The 19,327-nt window shown below is 38.5% G+C and overlaps 1 protein-coding gene across 1 annotated transcript in view; it reads left to right on the top strand.

Moving 5' to 3' along the window:
* Positions 1-8,828: 8,828 nt before the first annotated feature.
* LOC140227822 (uncharacterized) overlaps positions 8,829-19,327 on the top strand; it is a 45,334-nt gene continuing 34,835 nt past the window's right edge. Inside the window, exons 1-5 of the mRNA XM_072308216.1 lie at positions 8,829-9,116; positions 11,621-11,746; positions 12,391-12,464; positions 13,325-13,443; positions 14,822-15,274. Coding sequence (XP_072164317.1) covers positions 11,630-11,746; positions 12,391-12,464; positions 13,325-13,443; positions 14,822-15,274 — 763 coding nt within the window. The 5' untranslated portion in view covers positions 8,829-9,116; positions 11,621-11,629. The remainder of the gene's footprint in view (positions 9,117-11,620; positions 11,747-12,390; positions 12,465-13,324; positions 13,444-14,821; positions 15,275-19,327) is intronic.

Genomic DNA, 19,327 nt, shown 5'->3' with positions numbered 1-19,327 from the left:
TCCCACTTTCATCATTACTGTAGAGAGAGACACCAAAAGCCAGAAAAAGAAAAAGAAATGGTTTGAATCAGGCTTCAATCAAGTGTATTGTGAATGTCATGCATATGCAATGTTTTATTGTTGTTGTTGTTTTTCTTATATGTATAATGTATGTATGCATATTAGATTAGGGAATATCACAGATGTCAGACACAAAGTGATACATGTATGTGTAGCTTCCTTCAAAACAACCATCTTACATACATAGCGGAATTCAAGTACGACTAAAGCTATGGAGACTGGAATGTCAACTGTACAAATTATTTTCATAGTTCCAGCAAAATAGTTAGAATTGAAGGCCTACAGTAAGCCATTTTATGAATATCCCTTCCTTGCGATGTGCAATTCAATGCACCTGTCCCACACAGTTGCATTTTCATGCATGGAATTTCAGTTTGTGTGCATTGGCTTATTGCTATGATAGGCAAGTCATGGATAAACCTCTATCTGTGTGTCGAGAAATGTTTTTTATACTAGTATGCATTAGATTAAAGGGATCGTATAGTTTTGGTTGAGACCTAATTTCAAGTTTCTAACATTTTTGGTGAGAATATGAGAAACCTCTTATGAAATATGAAAGAGCATGTAATTCTATGAGGAATTCAACGTTTATTTGATGAAAATTGGTTTTGAAATGGCTGAGATATCCAAAAAAGAGCGATTCTGATAAAGTGTGGGACCCACACTTTATTACGATCGCTTTGTTTTACTATGTTTTTGGATGTTTCAGTCACTCCAAACCCGATTTTCATCAAATAAACTTTGAATTCCTCTTAAAATGGTATGCTCTGTACTACATTGTATATCATAAGTGTTTTTGTGGTATCTTGCAAAAAGTTAAAAACCCAATTCTCATCTCCACCAATACTGTACCATCCCTTTAAAATATGTAGAGGAGGGTGTGTGTGTGGTTACATTGTATAACATAGCAATTAAAGAAGCATGCTCTCAGTTATTGAAAGAATTTTGAAAATTAATTATGTTTATATGTAGAAATATCAAAGCATGGATATTTGTTGCCAAAGCTGTAATCATTTAAACTTCATGCCACAATTCTTGAACTCACTAAGTTACAGATTGAAGTACCACTATGTCGATGGTACAATGTCAAGATGCAATTAAATGTTACTGTTGTTGAATTATAATATTGTACCTTGAAATGGTGTCTCGTGGAGTGGGAAAGATAAAGTATTATTTGTACTATTTCATCTTTGGTGAATGTTTTCTTTCATGTACATACATTAAAACATGGTATATGGAAAATGCAAAGACAGTTTTTAGTGTTTTCTTGTGTGTGTTCTGAATTTGCAAATCAAATATTTGTGTGTGCTGGCATGTAAGTGTTGAATTGAAGTAAAAAACAAAACAAAACAAACAAACCATTCTGGCTTGAAAGTAATCTCCAATGGTCATGTTAAAAATAACTGTAGAATCAACAAGGAAGTCCTTTGTTCATCTCCTAGTATAATCAACTCGTTATGTAAGTCATCGTGGTTGTGTGTTTAGGTTTGAGTTTAGGACATGACATGGGACTTTGTATGTGTTCCTTGAACAAAGTTATTGTACAAAATGAGGGAATTACATGCACAATGTACCAGATTTTGCATTAGAAACGCAGAGTCCACTTATTCATAATGAAATATATGTACAGGCTGTGCAACTTGTGCCAATGCTGTATTTGAATATGTGACAGTAGATTGGTACTAGTATATGAACTCCTCAAAATAAGTTCTGCAATTAAAGTTTGATATATAATATTTCCCATATACCCACATTACCTTCATTGAATATGACATCATAAGAAAGCCTGATTAATTATCTTTAAAATGACACCTCACTTGCTATGATTGGGTGTTCTTGGAATGTGCAAAACAGCTGAGTATGGGGACAGATCAAAAGTGAAAAGTGGCAACAATTCTGCTATTGATAATGTGCAGTTTTGATGACAGAAGGCCACTGGAATAAGCAATGCTGAAATGAGAGCCCTTTCAAAAACTCCCATTTCCTGGACATTAGCTGACTGTTTGATCAACCTTTATGTTTGATTTTAATCTGCAGATACTACTGCAGTTTTTAATTCATGGATGAAGACTGGAATCTAATGACAATCTGACAATGCATTCTTTTCAAGCACATTTCTTCCCTGAGGTGACAAAGCAAATGGGAATTATACTGTTTAACATAACACGTTTGCTCTATTTCGCAACATTTCACATTAGTGACCTTTCCTCATACTCGGTGATACTGTGCATTCCATGAATGCATAATGTAAACAAGTGAGTTGTCATTGTAAAGAAAATTAATCAGGCTTTCTTATGATATCAAATTTGAATGAAATGATGCTGTTTGAAGAGAAATATGATACATCAAATTGGAATTGCAGGACTTTCGAGGAGTTTATATATATATATATATATATATATATATATATATATATATATATATATATATATATAGATGACAATCTTTCGAAGCTGCAGAACATTTTTCAGGATGGGGCTGTGGGACTGGGGTCACATTTAAGGTCAATAATATGTTGTAGCACCCTCTCCCCCCCCCCCCCACAAAAAAAAAAAATGATAGTATTGAGTAAAAATGAGATAGTGGTTTGACCATTTAAAAAAAATGATAAAGATTGGTGGGAGGGGCTGTTGGACTGGGGTCACGTTTAAGATCAATATGTTGTAGTACCCCAAAATAATGATAATAATAATGATAATAATAATAATAATAAAGATAATAATAATGATAATAATAATATGCATGTACTAAGTGAAAATGAGGAAGGTGGTTTGACCATTAAAAAATGGTACAGTATATCATGCATTCATCTTACATAGCCTTATTCGAGGACCTTGATCGAACCAGTCACCATTGTGCATCTTTTTTTTTTAATCTTATGCTAGCGTACAAAATAACTACCATTTGTTGGGCGCAAGAGATTACCCTCTTACCTTAATTCAGTTATGTTAAGAAGCTATGCTTTTGTGGGTCTATTGTTTTACACGCTATAAAACGTAAGTGCACTAGTCGCAAAGATGAACCTTATATTTTTCTTAGAGTGTAAATGATTACATAATAATTACAACATGACTGTGTCAGAGTACCTACCTATCGTCATCTTCAGTGACGTTAAAACGCACACATACACACACACACACACACCCATACACACACACACACCCACACACACACACCCACACACACACATACACACACACCTAAATGGTTTTGGACGATGCTATTCTTTTTTACTCCCACCATAGTCATCGACAAAATCAGCTGTCTGCTCAAATAACTTTTCCTTTTACTCCCGCGATGATAGCTCTATTGTCCCTATAGTTCTTATTATCTCCTTTTCTTTTTTTTTTCTCTCAAACAAAATCCGAGTCAAAATATAATGATATGTGTATCTTTCTTTCCAAATTATTGTAAAAGTGGACATTTTCGCGCGAGTATTATCATTTTTTTTTTTCTAACGTTCCGGCTAAGTTATGTATTAGGAAACAATTTCGCTTGTTTTTTAACCGCGCGGAATCAAAGCATAATGAAGTAGTACTTCATGTATGAAGAGCAAAAGAAAAAAAAACTTGGTGTTTTATTTTCCCGCAATATTAATATAGTTTCATGTCGCGGGAAAAGCACGAAGTTCCCATTTTTTAGTATAGGCCCATGTTCCAAAATTTGACAGAAGAATAATACAATCACACTGTACGTATCTAATGCTTATGAATCGAAAGATGTAGTCGACTATTTGCAGCGACTCCACGTTTACCGAGTTATCCTTATTAGGTGATCCGAGTATCCTCTCAGATCACCTTCTGTATCTGTACTGATTCTTTCTTCTTTGTTTCTTTATTTCTCCTCAAAAGTTGTGCAGAGGTTAGCTCAGAAAGTCCTCTGCCTATCAATTTCAAAGTCATGCCATGTATGTATCATGTCACAAAGATGACAGATCTAATGTATCACAGTGATCAGTCGACCGTGACGTCACGATGACGTCATTATATGAAAACACATTTTCATTCATATCTCATTAATGGAAGATCTAATGTATCACAGTGATCAGTCGACCGTGACGTCACGATGACGTCATTATATGAAAACACATTTTCATTCATATCTCATTAATGGAATGGAAATTTTCGATGAAATTTACGTCACATATATTTCAAGTCAAGCGCATTCTACTCAAATTATCAAAATTCATATTTATTATTAAAACGTGCGCGTATGCGCGCGTTGAAATATTTGTATGCTCCAATCGAGCTCAAAATCTTTTTGCACACGTTTCAAACCATTTAGAGCATTTTTTGAAAAATTGAAAAATTTGGACGGACGCGTACGCGCGCGCACATATACGCACGCACAGCTCATATGCAATAGAAATTTCCCGTTTTTTCACATTTATCAGATGCCTGAAATATCAAGGAATATTTCTACCAAGTTTCAAGTCAATCCGACTCAATATGACGTCATACGGGCCCTTCAAAGTTGAAATTCCGCGCGCGCGTCAATGGCGATATACAGTGCAACTATGCCAAAAAACCGCCAATTTTAAATCCGATTTTACTCGTAAGGATGGACGGTGACCCCCCATTTTCTTTACATATTTTGAAAGCTGATGAGTTGTACATGTCATTTCATCGGGTGGCAATGCTGGCAAAATGATTAAAAGATATCAAATTTCTTAATAAAATAAAAAAAGTAAATTTTCAAAATGACGTCATCAAATTTCAAGTTTATTCGGACATATCTCACTAATCCTTTGTCAATTTTCACCCAGATTTCAGTATGTTGTACCTTATTAAATGCTCTTTCATTAATGTAATAACAGTATTTTGATTAGATGACGGCATCACCTCGTAAAAATGGATTGAAAGTAATCTTGTCAAATTTGACCAGTTTACGTGTTATCTCTATGGGAGTGCAGTTTTTCTGGAAATGAAAATTGACATGACTATCTTTATCGAGCACTAGCTCACTTATGCTTCGGTGAATTTCTCCCAGATTTTAATATGTTGTAGCTGAGACGTTGTGCTATCGTAAATGTGCCCTCCGTTTTTTCATACGATGTCTGCATCACGTCAAAAAACTTGGTTGAAATTAAAGCTTATCTTCGATGTATTGAAATATTTCTTTCTTTCTGCAACTTTATGTGCAATAACTCCAGAAAAACATACCCTATCACCACCATATTTTGCACATGCTTAGTTCATGTCACGAACATTATTTCATAAAATAACAACTACTTGATCAGACGCCATCTTGGGTATGTAAATTAGGGTGAAAGGTCATAGATGTTTCATCCTGTATCTTGGTGAATACATGTCCTATCTTTCCCATATTTTGCACACGTAAAGACCATGTTACAGGGATCATTTCATAAAATAACCACTTTTTGCTCAGATGCCATCTTGTCTGTGCGAAGTGGGGTCAAAGGTCATATGTACTTCTTTTTCTATCTTCGCTATGACGTGTTATCTCTATGGGAGGGGATTTTTTAGATGTGAAAATTGACATGACTCTCTTTATCGAGCACTATCTTACTTATGCTTCGGTGAATTTCTCTCAGATTTTAATATGTTGTAGCTGAGACTTTGCCCTATCAGAACTCGAATCATTGATTAAAAAAAATGGGATCACCTTAATTTGTCAGTGATGACAAATTACAATCTCTAGTTTATGTAATGATACACGCCATCGTCCCCGCAGCTGGATCGCCATATCCAGACCCAATTAACCCCCGCTTCATCATCAAGTGTCATGAAATTCTGTACCGCATGCGCGTTCCCGATTTATCGGGAAAAGGGGTAGCTATAATTATTTTAGGGGCTCAATAGTGGTAAACCCTGAAAATCGTTGAAATATGGGGTCTTTCAGTGTTTTTCCAAAAATAGTTTTGATGAAGGGTAGTTTTAAATCCCGAAATAGGATCCCGAATCGTAGGGTTATAGTTTTAACCCCCCCCCCCCCCCGAAAAATTAGGAAATAGGGATAGGCCTACATAGTGTGGCTTAAAGGGGAAGGCTAGTAACTGATCAGTGGGAATCAGTGGAAATGCTGGGAGATGATTGTTCCAATCCTTATGGGATTCATTCAAGAGTTCATTGTATATCTATTGTTGTGTGGAAATGATTTGCTTCAGAACGGTCTCATATTCAAGTAATTTTAATGTGCAGATTAATGCTCCGTCACTGACCAGGGACGCTAACCTGGAAGCATTAAACTGCACATTACTTGAATATGAGACCATTCTGAAGCAAATCATTTTCACACAACAATAGATATACAATGAACTCTTGAATGAATCCCATAAGGATTGGAACAATCATCTCCCAGCATTTCCACTGATTCCCACTGATCAGTTACTAGCCCTCCCCTTTAATTGGTGTTTGCCCAATTTGCGCGCCCGATTCTCCCAAAATGAGCTTACTCGCTATACTGTGCAGTTATGTTTTTGCTGCAAAAATGCCGGGCTATATATATAGCCTTGTGCCGGGCATTAATTTTTGCCACATGCCCTGCGCGAACGTCACGCTGCTGTACGTGTAGCTTCCCTTAAAAAAGCAAAACAAAACCAACAACAACACTTCTGACCAAAAAGAAAACAAAGAAACCAAAAAAAAAAAAAAAACTGTGAGAGAGGGAATTTTGCTTGCGTCCATTATTCAAAAGCCAGGGGGTCAAAATCCTAACCCATTTCCATCCTTAACGGGATTTCTCTAAGAATCTGGAAGAAGCGTTTATTATGGTTGACCGCTTACAATGTATACTTGTATAGTGTGCGTGTGTGTGTGTGTGTGTGGGGGGGGGGGTATCCAGAATGAGATCCCTTGGGCTAGAAAATAATGATGTAGGCTATGTATGTTGCATTGTATTGTCCGTTGTTATTTGCCGGCCGCGGAACCGGGGTAGGGGACTGCAACCCGGGCTGCATGCACCCCTTGTTTTCTGTCTGTAGAAAAGAAATGAAATAAAATCACAACACGTACGCATACTTTCCGAAGGATTCATACATTCTTCCCATCTAATAAACAAGGGGGGGGGGGGCATTGACCCGGAAAAACCCATCCCCCCTACACACATACTTTAAAAAAGGGTTTAACTGCAGGCCCCTGATTTTTTCTGTTATGTTTGTTTGGTGCTTATCTCCACTGTCCCTACTGGTCCCCTCCAAATAAAAACATCAACAACAACAACAAACTTGACATACTCGTTTAATTTCCACACTCGAGGATTGCATCGGTCGGATATGTCCAAGCTGGATTTATATGATCCAATCACTGATGGATTCCAGAAAGGCTCGAAGCAACATTATCTGTAGTCTAGTTCTGGGGGGCGTTTCATCAACGAGTTCGTCGGAGGTTTTCACCGACAAATCTGCTATCAGCCAATCAGACGCAAGGATTTCAGTAGCTTTTAACAGTTGTCGATGTAAATCACTGACAAAAAAGTTTCATGAAACACCCCCCTGGACCCTTTTTATCGATTCTTTTTTCACCGACTATACGCGTTAATCCGAGTGAGGGCGCGATCCCGAGAACTGCGTTCTCGGCACAGAACCTAAGAGTTCTGTGGTTCTCGGTCGCGCAGTTCTCGGGATCGCGCCCTCACTCGGATTAACGCGTATAGTCGGCGAAAAAAGAATCGATAAAAAGGGTCCAGAACTAGACTACATTATCTGAAGATCGAACGCATTGTTTCCTAGCAAACAACAAACAACAACAACAAAAAACAAAAAAACAAAAAACAACCAACCAACCAAACAAACAAACAAACAAAGCACAACAAAACAAAACGCGCACGCACGCACCACACGCACACACACACACAGACAGACAGACACATGACACAGACACACACACACACACACCACGGACAATAATGCCGACCCTCACTATGAAGTATTCAGCAAGAGGGTGATTCCTTCCCGTGGGGACTTACCACCCCCCCTCCTCCCTCCTCGCCTGGGAGGTGGAACTCTCTCCTCCACCTCCTTGATCTGGGCCCCGTCTTATAAAGCCTTCAAATCAATCACAAGTCCCCAAATCAATCGCAACTTGCATTGCAGCACACAAAAAACTTGTGATTGATTTCTATCACAAGTCTTTATAAGACAGGCCCCTGTCCTCCCCCAAAGAGTTTTTCTCTTTGGTTCCCCCACACATTTTATTTTAATTCCAAATGAACATGCATTATGATATCCTGTAACTTTATTTAACATGGCCGGCGCCACGTTTTCAAAAGTGTGTGTGTGTGTGTGTGTGTGTGTGGGGGGGGGGGGTGCAGTTCCGGGTTTCATGTGCTAACAATCAAGAAGAAAAAAAAAAAAAAGGTCCTCGATCAGCGCAAAATCAACGGCCTTACCGCGCTCAAAGGTTTCATTCTATTCAGTCTTTTCTGCTGCCACTCCCGTGGTTCAAAAAAGGAGGGGGGCGTGTGACATCCTATATGTATTCCTATGTTCCTATGTAAGGGTAAGGTTAAATTGCAAAAAGTGAGGGGGGCGAGCCCCGATCCCCCCCCCCCCCCCGTTTCGCCTGCTGCTTAATTAATATGTAAGTTCATCCAGTGTACACAACATGGAATTTCTATTACTATTAGTATTGTTTCTATATATTCAGGTAGACGTATGTCATTTTTCTGTAATTTGTGGAAATTAGTTTCTACCGCCCCTCCCCCCCCCCCCTTCATTGTGATGCGTGCGCTGGCTGACTCGCAATGCAGAAACATTCATACATAAAACTACACTGCTGTCAAATGGTTTTCCAGCGACAGTTGTTTACATCCGGGCTCTTTTTTAAATGTATCCGACCCGTTGTCGCGGATTGTTTGTGTGGACGAAGTCTTTCTGTTAGTTTCTTCATAGTTGACCTTTTGAATATGCCCCTTTGTTTCGTCGTGTGGTGAATGTAGCAACCCATTTAAGAAAGTACCAACTTAAAAAGCATTTCTTCAACTTCTTCCGAGTTTTTGGTGGTTGTGCTGTGTGGAAAAGCTGCCTGAGGTTTCAAAGTAGGCAGCCGCGCAGGTCTGCCTTAGCGCAGATAGCGCTGCGCCTGTAGTGAGTAAAGGTAAGACGTGTCGCCAGCTTTGTATACATGTAGAGTACAGTGTACGTGCATGCAAACGGAGTGAGGAAAGGAACCGAAGCCTGCACAAGCAAGCTGCAGTTTGAATGCATTGTCATGCATAACTCATGCGCTTTGCATACGGGAGACGACGGTCCATTTCATACGTGTTACAACGTGTCTGAGAGGATGAATGTTCCACATGTTCTTGTTGGATTTTGAAAATGTGGCAGATTACGAGGGTTTCATGAGTAATTTGGAATTGTTGTACTGTACGTTCAGTAGACTTTGCTCATCAAGAATAAAAATGTAGAGTATATGAAACTCAAATATAACATGGGATTTTAAATGTCCAAAACTGAATAGGATATATTTCATGGATCTTAATTGAGCCTTTCCTGTTTTTTTCTTTGCTTCGGCCTAATAAGGGTAGGCCTAAATGACAGATGTCTCCTAAACATTGTTAGGCATTTGATGTATCAGATGCCAGTTAAATATGTTTGCAAAACAACTGGATAATTGCTTTATTTTTGCTGAAGTGAGATATGCAGTGCAGCGTGCAGTGTGATGCCTGTTAATTAGTGAATCGAGAGAATGCCCAAATTGGCAAATGTTTAAACAATTTTCAGGAAAATCCAGGGAATTTCATGTGTTGGTCATGACAAAATAGGCAATACTTGCATGGCCATGGCATTAATTTTACACCAACAGTAGTCAACAAGTTCTATTTATATTTAGTATCAAATGCCTCAACCGTGAACCGCTTAGTGAAGTAGTGAACATCACCAAATTTGCGTGTTGTGCATAAAATGTTAACCAGGTAACTTCAAGGTCAATGCATATTTACAACAGTGCACGTACAGCTCTCCATTTGTAAGCATGATCTTATTCATTAATGTTTCATCTTACATGTTCAATTAGTATGAATTAGTTAAATCAGTGTGTGACTTTATGTAATTTTTCACAATAAAACAGACGGTAGCTGTTTACTTTTTGGCAGTACTGGGTAGTCCTCACTCATGGCCATTGTAGGTGAACTTTGCTTGACTTTTGATGTAGGATTCTACAGTTGTTTGTACAATTTGTAAGTTTATTACTCTGTACATTGTGCTTATACTTGCCGACTCTACATGAACTTTAAGGTGATTTTTTTTTATTTTTTATTTTTTTTAAACTTGAGGTCCCTCTTATCTCTGATTTTCACTTTTTTTTCCATTCCCCAAACTCTTAAAAACACCAGTTCAGTGAAGATAATGAATTTTGAGGGAACTGGTTAAGTGCTTTCTAATTGAAGATTTAAATCTACATGTAAATTCTTTCCAATTGACAGGACTAGAAAAATCATTTGCCGCCAGGACAATGTTTGCTTTGAAGTACAGACGCATATAATTAGTTTGTCGGACCATGACAATTTAATCTTCATTTATGGTCAAAACAAATATAAGTTATTGAGAGCAATTAAAAAAAAAAACCTCTAAAGGCACACGTATCTGCCATACCTTCTTCATAAAATTAGTACATGTATGACATGAAATCCACCGATAGATTTGCATGTGTGTGTGTTTTCCCTAGCTGATAATTTTTAAAAACTGAAACTTTAGCTTCAAAATTGGAAAGACTTCCTTTCATCCCCCCCCTACATTTGTACTTATTCTGCCGTACCGCTCAACACTACCCCACAATTTGTACCCTTGTTAGCTTAAATGTGAGGATGCACGCTGTCCCCACCACTTGCCAAGTGTAAATGCATGTGAGCATCCATTTAATAAAGCTAAGGAGTAGTATAGAGTGTTGGGGAAAGATACACTACCGGTATGTACGACATATTTAACAAGTCTAATTTTTCATGAATCTGGACTTTCCAACAATTTTGCTAGTGGTTAGATTTGCGATTGTTAGGTATACAATATTTAACAGAGAAATGTACATGTATGAGTGCATGTCATGATCATGTTTGGATCCAAGTTTATATTTTCATGTGCTTTTAAATTCACTGAATAGCAACCGACTCACAAAATTCGCAAAAATTAAAACCTCACAAAATATTTGGCATATTTGTGAAGCAAGGAAATCTTTTCCTCAAAATTGGTTCCCAGGCCCTGTTTCATAAAGCTGTTCATAAAGTTATGCATGACTTTACGAACGACTGTAATATGGCAAGCCAAGTGGCTTCCTAATCATTGTCAATTTCAGTAGCTAAAGTCGAAATTTGCAGATGATAATGATTATTCTTACATTTTATCACATTTTTTAGTTAAAAGTGTGTTTTTGCCACATCTATGAAATATTAACATTTAAAGTCATACTTTGTTAAAAAACGAAGGAAAAAAATGGGCACACATATTGGCACTTTATATTCCAGTTGATTATAAAAAAGTCATTCATAACTTTACGAACAGCTTTATGAAACAGGGCCCTGAAACTACTTTTTTTTTTTTTTTACCAGGGATTGCAGTCGTGTTGTAATATCAATTTATTATTTGTACATGAACATTGTACATTATCAGGAGGCAGAGATGACCAGCGAGAAGGATGATGGAGGTGGGAAAGAGGAGGAGCCTGGTGGTACCACCAAGGAGGATACCACCAAACCCCAGGAAGTGACCAAGAGGGTCAAATGGCATTACTCTGGGGTGAGATGCTTGGAACACTGAGTCGAGAAATGGAAAATCTTGTGTGTGTGTAACAGATAATGGTATTCAGACTATGAGGATGTAAAGCTTAGAAGACTGGTGTAGATGCATGTGTTTGTTTGTTTTTCTGAATGCACCAAAATAATGGGCATGCGGGAGGGGATTATATTCTCTGAAAGAATGTGATGTAAAGAACAGATGGATAATAATCATGTTTGGATGGTGCTGTTTGTTTGTTTGTGTGTTTTTCTGAAGCTGTATGATTTTACATGATAACACCAGATGTCGCAGCGATCCAAAAATTGAGGGAAAAAAAACAACCAACTGAAATTTACATACATGCACTTAAATTCTCAATGAAATGTTAATGATGTAGTTTGTATGTTTCATACTGCAAGCTGAAAAAATTAAACCCAAGCAATGTTGTAGATGAGCCATTCGCCAGGAACAACGACATTATATTCATGTTAGTGAAGTGATAGTACCAAACAGATGCCATGTTGATATTGAATCACCAGATAATACCTTACCTGACTGAGAAGATTAAATACAAATGTATACTGTAGTCTGGAATACAAATTCCATGTGGTACAACAAGCTCAAACATACAATTTCTATCTGCCGTATCTTTGCCTCTTCATTAGGAGCAACTTTGGGATTTGCGCAACAGCCCAGCGTCAAAGAAGAAGCCAGAATGTCTGCTGAATGAATTCTGCGAGTAAGTCACTTTTCTTAATAATGTCAAACTTTCAGAGTTGCTTCTTCAGATTGTTGTTTTAGGCCACATCATGCACCCTTATTGAATGGTGGTGTAATAGTGTTAATAGCATGCTTTTGTACATTGTGATGTAGTGTCGAGCATTGCAGACAAGATATTTCATAGCTGATGAAAGCAAGTAGTGCAAATGTGCTGCTCCCATTCAGAGAATAAATAAAGAAGTTGCTTTTAGGGTAAACCTTTGCCATGATCTTTAGATGCAATTAGATGCAATAAAGTTGCATGGTCTATAAAGGATTCTACTCAACATTCTCTATAGCTATGTTAAAAGAAGTTATTGTCCCTTGTCAGTGTGACAGATCAGACAACTTTTTTTTTTTAATAATTATTATTATTATTTTTATTTATTTTTTTAAAGGAGTTACTTTGATGGAAATGTATTATAACCACCCTACCCCAATCAAGAATGTCGGGTAGCAGCTACATACAATTGTACAATATATAACTGCTCCAGAAGTGTAATGAGAAGACAGTGAGTCCAATAGTAGTAAACTATTTCTATGGCTGAAGAACTCACATGAAAGACTTGATGAATTAAAAAAAGATTACCAACAAGGAGAGTGAGCTTCTTTTGTCTTCTTCAGGATGGAAGACAGTTTGTTTAACTGCATAAAGGACTACACTGATACTGATCAGTATGATGGGACATCAATACAAAGTCTAGTAGAGAAAACTGCACTTGAAAGCAGCTTCATTTGTACAATGCATCCTTAGTAGTGGATGACGTTGTTAAGTTATTTCAAGATGCATAATACTGGCAACTTTCGGTGCGTGGACTTTGCTCCCCCTTCCTCATTCAGTGAAAAGGGCGTTTGGGAGCCGGAGCTGTGGCATGCCTCGTTCTCGGGAAGGAAGTCGAGGGGACCTTCTCCCCTGACCTTGTATGAAGGGAAGGAGCCTGTGCGCAAGAAATATTCTGGTGAGTTACTGTAGCTGCATTTTTCAGTTTCACTGTTTAAAGGGACTGTACAGTACTGGTTGAGGTGGGGATTCAGGTTTATAACATTCCTAAGTGAGATAATGAGAAACCTCTTATGAAATATGAAAGAGCATGTAATTTTAAGAAGGATTCAACGTTTATTTGATAAAAATTGGTTTTCAAATGGCTGAGATATCCAAAAAAGTGATAAAGGCGACAGGCCACGCCTTTTATTAGATCTCTTTGTTTCACCTTGTTTTTGGATATCTCAGCCATTTCAAAACCGATTTTCATCAAATAAACTTATTATACCCCTAAAATTTGCATGCTCTTTGACATCTCATAGAGTGGTTTCTGAATATCTCGCAAAACGTTAAAAGCTAAATCCTCGCCTCAACCAAACTGTACACACCCTTTAAACTGTCATATAGCTGTATTTTCCTCAATTGTGCCAGCACAGGAAATTTGAGAGAGTATAGTAGTTTAATTTATGTATCTTGCAATCTTTTTGTCGCTCATCTCTGGAAGACTGGAATGCTTTTTGAGGATTGAACTGATTCATTGAGCTTGCTGGTACTGTAAACATGGAATTCTTGACAATGTGGAAATTTTTAGTAAAAATTTTGTTGACTGAACTGATATTGGAATACAATATGACTGATAGTGATCTTTATTATTTTAGTATTTTTTAAAACAAATTTTATGTGTAGAAATACTCTCATCCACTGTAAGTTTTAAGTGAGTGAGTGAAGTTCACCGACCTTGGCACAGCACCAAATATTAATCATAAGAATGTTTCCAATTATACATTACTTGGGGAATCCCCTCAGAAGCTAGACTGGCCTTTGTTTCAGAATTAATTGCACAATCACACCAAATAGAATGGAAGGTGTATACCAATGTTTATGGACCATCCAGGCATGGCAAATCGCCAAAGTTGAAAATAAGTTGCAATGTAGGATTCAAGGAAAAGATGAATCTTTCATGTCCCGTTGTTTGAGCCAAGTAATGGACATTTGATGGCAGAGTAAAGTTGTAAGGGCACTGTACCAGGAAATTGAGTACCTCCAAGATAATCTGGATGCAATCCTAGTGTGCCCATTGTCATGTAGCATTTACTTTAATCTGCCATCCTTTACAATCTTATGCTAAATGTGTAATTATGTAGATGAAGTGAAAGAATGAATGTTCATCCTGATCTGATATCTGTATACCCGTATGATATTCTATACATATTGCTTTAGTTATGTTGTGATATTCTAAGAGACACTAGGGGAGCTAAAGCTGTACATGATTGAATTATAATAAAGTGATTCTGCATGTTCCCTCTTTTCTGTTTTACTTGTCAATATCTGTTTTCTCTTTTTTGATGCCAAAGATGCCAAAGAGAGAATCCTTGAGGAGAAAGATGGCATCGTCCTCAGTCCCCAGCGCCGCAGCTTTGGGCACGGCTGTCAGATGGCGTTCCAGTCTTCTGGTGGAGGATCTGATCGAAATCACAACCACAGCCCGACGGAGGGCAAGGACCATGACCTCCCCCTGCGCACCATCCCGGGGCGCCGTGTCGGGAGCGGCCGCATCATCTCGCGGAGTCGCCTGGCGACGGACAACAACGAGCGGGAGATATTCCGTGACAGGGATCGGGACCGGGACCGTGACCGTGACAGAGATAGGGATGGCGAGAGAGATTGGAACCGGAACCGGGACCGGGACTTTGACAGGGATCGGGACCGGGACAGAGATTTCAGGGACGGGGATCGAGGTGGCGGTCGCCAGGGGTATAACAGGAATGACCGCTACTATAAGCGTAGTGGTTACAACAGAGACGGTGGTAAGCTTCTTCTTGACTTTTTTAAACACCTTTTTTTCCTCTATAATCTTGCGCAGCATTTGCAGAGAGCAGAAGTATGTGATTCTGATGTTACACAGATTAGCATGATAAGCTAGTGCTCATTAACTTGTCTCCCTATCTATTGTTCAGTGGAGGCTTTTGTGTGCCACTTTTGAATGGACAATTAGGTTGAGAACTTGACATACTAGTACTGATATTGTGGTGCAGTTCGACCTCGATTATCCGGTCATGTCGGGACCGGCGCTCATCCGGATAAGCGAATTGGCCGGATATGGGAGACACGATGTTAATGCATATAGGTGCCGTCCAAGCTGCCATCCCAGTGCACTAGCAGCTAGGCAGGTAGCGTATCCCGCAACGGGGGTGTAATGTACAGTACAGGTCAGCATTTCGTCTGACACGTTTACACGTTTCGTGTCCGCTCACGCGTTTCGCGTGAGCGAATCGTGTAGAAGTGAATTATACACGATTCGCTCGCACAGGCTCGCCCGCAGAGGGAAACGTGTAGCGTTCAGAACGTCACGATTCAGTGCCGATGTCCGACGTGGTTGGGAACGAGGGAAACGTGTTTTTTCCTGTTAACACGTTTCGGGTGCGCTGCATGCGTAACCGCGTGTGCACAATGTGCGCGCTGATCGAATCGAATCAGCTCAGTTTCCAAAGCAGACGACGTTCGAGCATGGATAACGGATAAGTAATGCATGCAAAGACGACCAAAGATCGTATTCGTCGCATAGTGTACAATCTTTGGATAAAACTAAGTCGTATCATACCAACGAGCGTAGCTGCTGCTGCCACCAGCCTGCGGGAAAATTCTGCGTGCGGAATAATCAACATTGGTACAGCATATGCACAGCACTAAAATCGTCGACGTGACACCACAGTCGCAATACGTGGCACATCTATACACACAATACATTGTAATTAGTACATCGCAAACGTAATAAAAGTGTACATGTCACACTATAGAGCTGGTGCATGCTGCCGTGCGTATTATTGTACGGTACGTATAGTATAATCGTAAATTCACACTGACGCGTTTACACGTGTGGACGGCCTACTAGAATACAATCGTACTTCTTAGAGTGTTTTGTTTATTTTTTACCATGTTTGCAACAATTTGGAGTTTTTGTTCCGAGTGTTGGTGAGGTTTGTTTTTATTGATCGATGTAGATTCTATGTCATGATGTAGAAGTACCAAAACCTAGGTTATCTAAGTATGCGAGAGGACATTGTACTTCGTAGTATTCGTATTTGTTTGTATTGCACCCACTCGTTTGTTTCCGTGTATTCAAAAAGAATGTTAGTACAGTGTATATGTATTGTACCGTAACGTGTCTTCAAAAAGAATGTTAGTACAGTGTACATGTATTTATTTTTACCGTAACGTGTCTTCATCGTTCGTCTTCAAGCATCGGATTTTCACCCTCGTTTTCCTCATCGTAGTTTTTCATCTCCTTTTGTCCGATGCAAGATTTTCTGTGTATCTTTTTTCTACGGTAAAACGCCATCGTGGATCGTCTTCGTGTGCTCATAACTCTCCCCCCACCTCCCTTTCATTTTTTTTTTTTTTTTTTTTTATGAAGGTCAAAATGTCTAGCTAGGTCTGTGATGTCTGAATTGTTTGCTGTTTAAGTGTTGTGAGAGGGACTATGATGTAATTATGAGGGTTTTGCAGTGAGTGAGATTGGCTGGAATAGTGATGATGATAATGAGTCTGGTGGTGTGGATATACGAACTCTTATGCTGATGCAATGTGTTTCGTGTGATCATGACGCCGACGATGGCCAGTATGACTTTGACGAGAGGGACACTGACACGGGGCTGATGCTCGTCGTGCACGGGAGTGGTCTAGTCGAGACATGGAATTTCTTTTTCCTTTCTTTTTCTTTTTGATTTATTTTTTCCTTTGGCTTGTTCACTCGTTTTCATTGCTGCCAAAATTCATGTCTCTGAAGAAACTTAACCAAAAGCTAGGCCGAGACAATGTAGTTTGCGTCAGGTCCAGTCTGTAATTAGTTTCTATTTTAATAAAAATCGATGAAATCCCATTTTCTTCGCTCGTTTTTCCGCTGAACAATTATCCAGAAGTGTACCCGGTTCTGAATTTCAGATGTGTTGTGTTCACTATTGATTGTGTTATATCGGTTATAAAAGAGCCTGCTGGGCAGGTACATTATGTAGACTCTATTTCATTTTATCCTTTTAATTTCCTTCCTGTTACTTTCTTCTTTGACCCCAGATGGAAAAAAAAAAGAAATCCCATCATGCCATGTAAAGACAGAACGCATACCACCATGAAGTATCGTGACATTAAACTGATTAAAAAAAAATTGGTAAGCGATGAAAATCCTTGTTTGTAACATCATAAATCAAAGGTGATATTTTATGAAGCAGTTATTTTTCTTTAAATGTACAACAGCTTCGGTAATGAAGCACGTGAAATCTGAAAACTTGCGTGGCAACAAGGGATATTGATAGGGAACTCTGGCAAGAACTGTCACACCATTTCATGTTTGAATTTGTCTTCTTCCCTTTTTCTTAATGGGTGAGATTTCAAAACCATAAACGCCACCAATAGAATCACAGTAAGTAATTAGTACCCGTAATCAACTGTTACGGAGTAGTTCAGTCGTACTACCCTACAGCTCTGCATTAGATTGCAATTGTATAAGCGATTGTGATTTTACCGGCGTTTATGGTTTCATAATCTCACCCATTAAAAAAAAAAAGACAAATTAAAACCTGAAATGGTGTGACAGTTTTTTTTCTTTTCTTTTTTTTTTTTTTTTTTTGGGGGGGGGGTCTTTTTTTTTTGGGGGGGGGGGAGGGGGCAGAGTTCCCTGTCAGTATCGCTCGTTTATTGCCACATTAGTTTTCAGGTTTCACGTGCTTCATTACCGAAGCTTTTGTGTATTTGAAAGTACTGCTTCATAAGATTATTGGATATCACATTTGATTTATAATGTTACAAACAAGGATTTTCGTCGCATACCTATTATGGTTTTTTTTTTTTTTTTTTTACTTTGTATGCATCGCATCCACGTGTGACTTTAAGAAGGCGCGTGGAATTTAGACTTGAGCCAAAGACTTTGCATATTATCATTAAATTTTTTTATTCAAAACAAGTTTCCTTGGACTGAAAACCCCCCAAAATATTTTTATTACGCTTCCAAAATATATAATATATGAAGTTTTTTGTTTGCGATTTTATGAATAATTAAAATTATTATACAAATATAAATACTATAGACGGGCTTCAATAAAGGCTAACGTCGCCCCAAGAATCTTGCGTAATACATACACGCCATTAAAACCAAATAACAGCAACAACATTGGCAGCCCACCGTAGCCCAGTTGTGATGCTTGCCTATATTAGTGGTGTTATACGCATCCCAAAGTCCATGGATCCTCCCTCGTATACCCCCACAACTCTATAATGTTCATATAAACCCCCTCGAAGACTCTGTGCAGGGAGGTGGAAGAGAGAACTCTTCCACCTCCCTGCTCTGTGCTTACCTCTCCTGGTTCTAGATCATCTTGCTCTTAGGAAATCACAGCCCTTTCCACATCGGTCCTTCTCTCTGGAACAGTCTTTCCCCTTTTCTCCGTCAGAAGTCTTCTGCCCGTTCCTTTACACAACTTCTCAAATCATTTTTTTTTTTTTTATTCTTAATTTTCATTTACAGGAACATTATAATTTGATGTTGTTTTTTACACAGGGATGCATCGTTAGTATAGGCTATAATGATTGGGGTTTCTTATGTTCTGACATGTATTTCGCTATGCACAAGTAGTACAGTGTATATCGTTTGTTTTTGCATTTAATCTGTTCCAATAAGATATCGAACTATTTTATTTAATAATCGCATGCGGTGGTTGTCTTACGTACTTTTCATGCTAATTATTTAACAGCGTCACGAGCATCATTTCAGATGGACTTCAGCGCTTTATAAGAAGAAAACATGAACGAGCCAAGCAAGCTTAGTCAAAATTTATCCAATCCCCCCCCCCACACACACACATACACAA

Source organism: Diadema setosum, chromosome 4, assembly GCF_964275005.1.
Source record: "Diadema setosum chromosome 4, eeDiaSeto1, whole genome shotgun sequence".
In the NCBI taxonomy this organism is placed as follows: domain Eukaryota; kingdom Metazoa; phylum Echinodermata; class Echinoidea; order Diadematoida; family Diadematidae; genus Diadema; species Diadema setosum.
The sequence above is the reverse complement of the archived record's forward strand: the minus strand, read 5'-3'. Positions and strand labels throughout refer to the sequence as shown.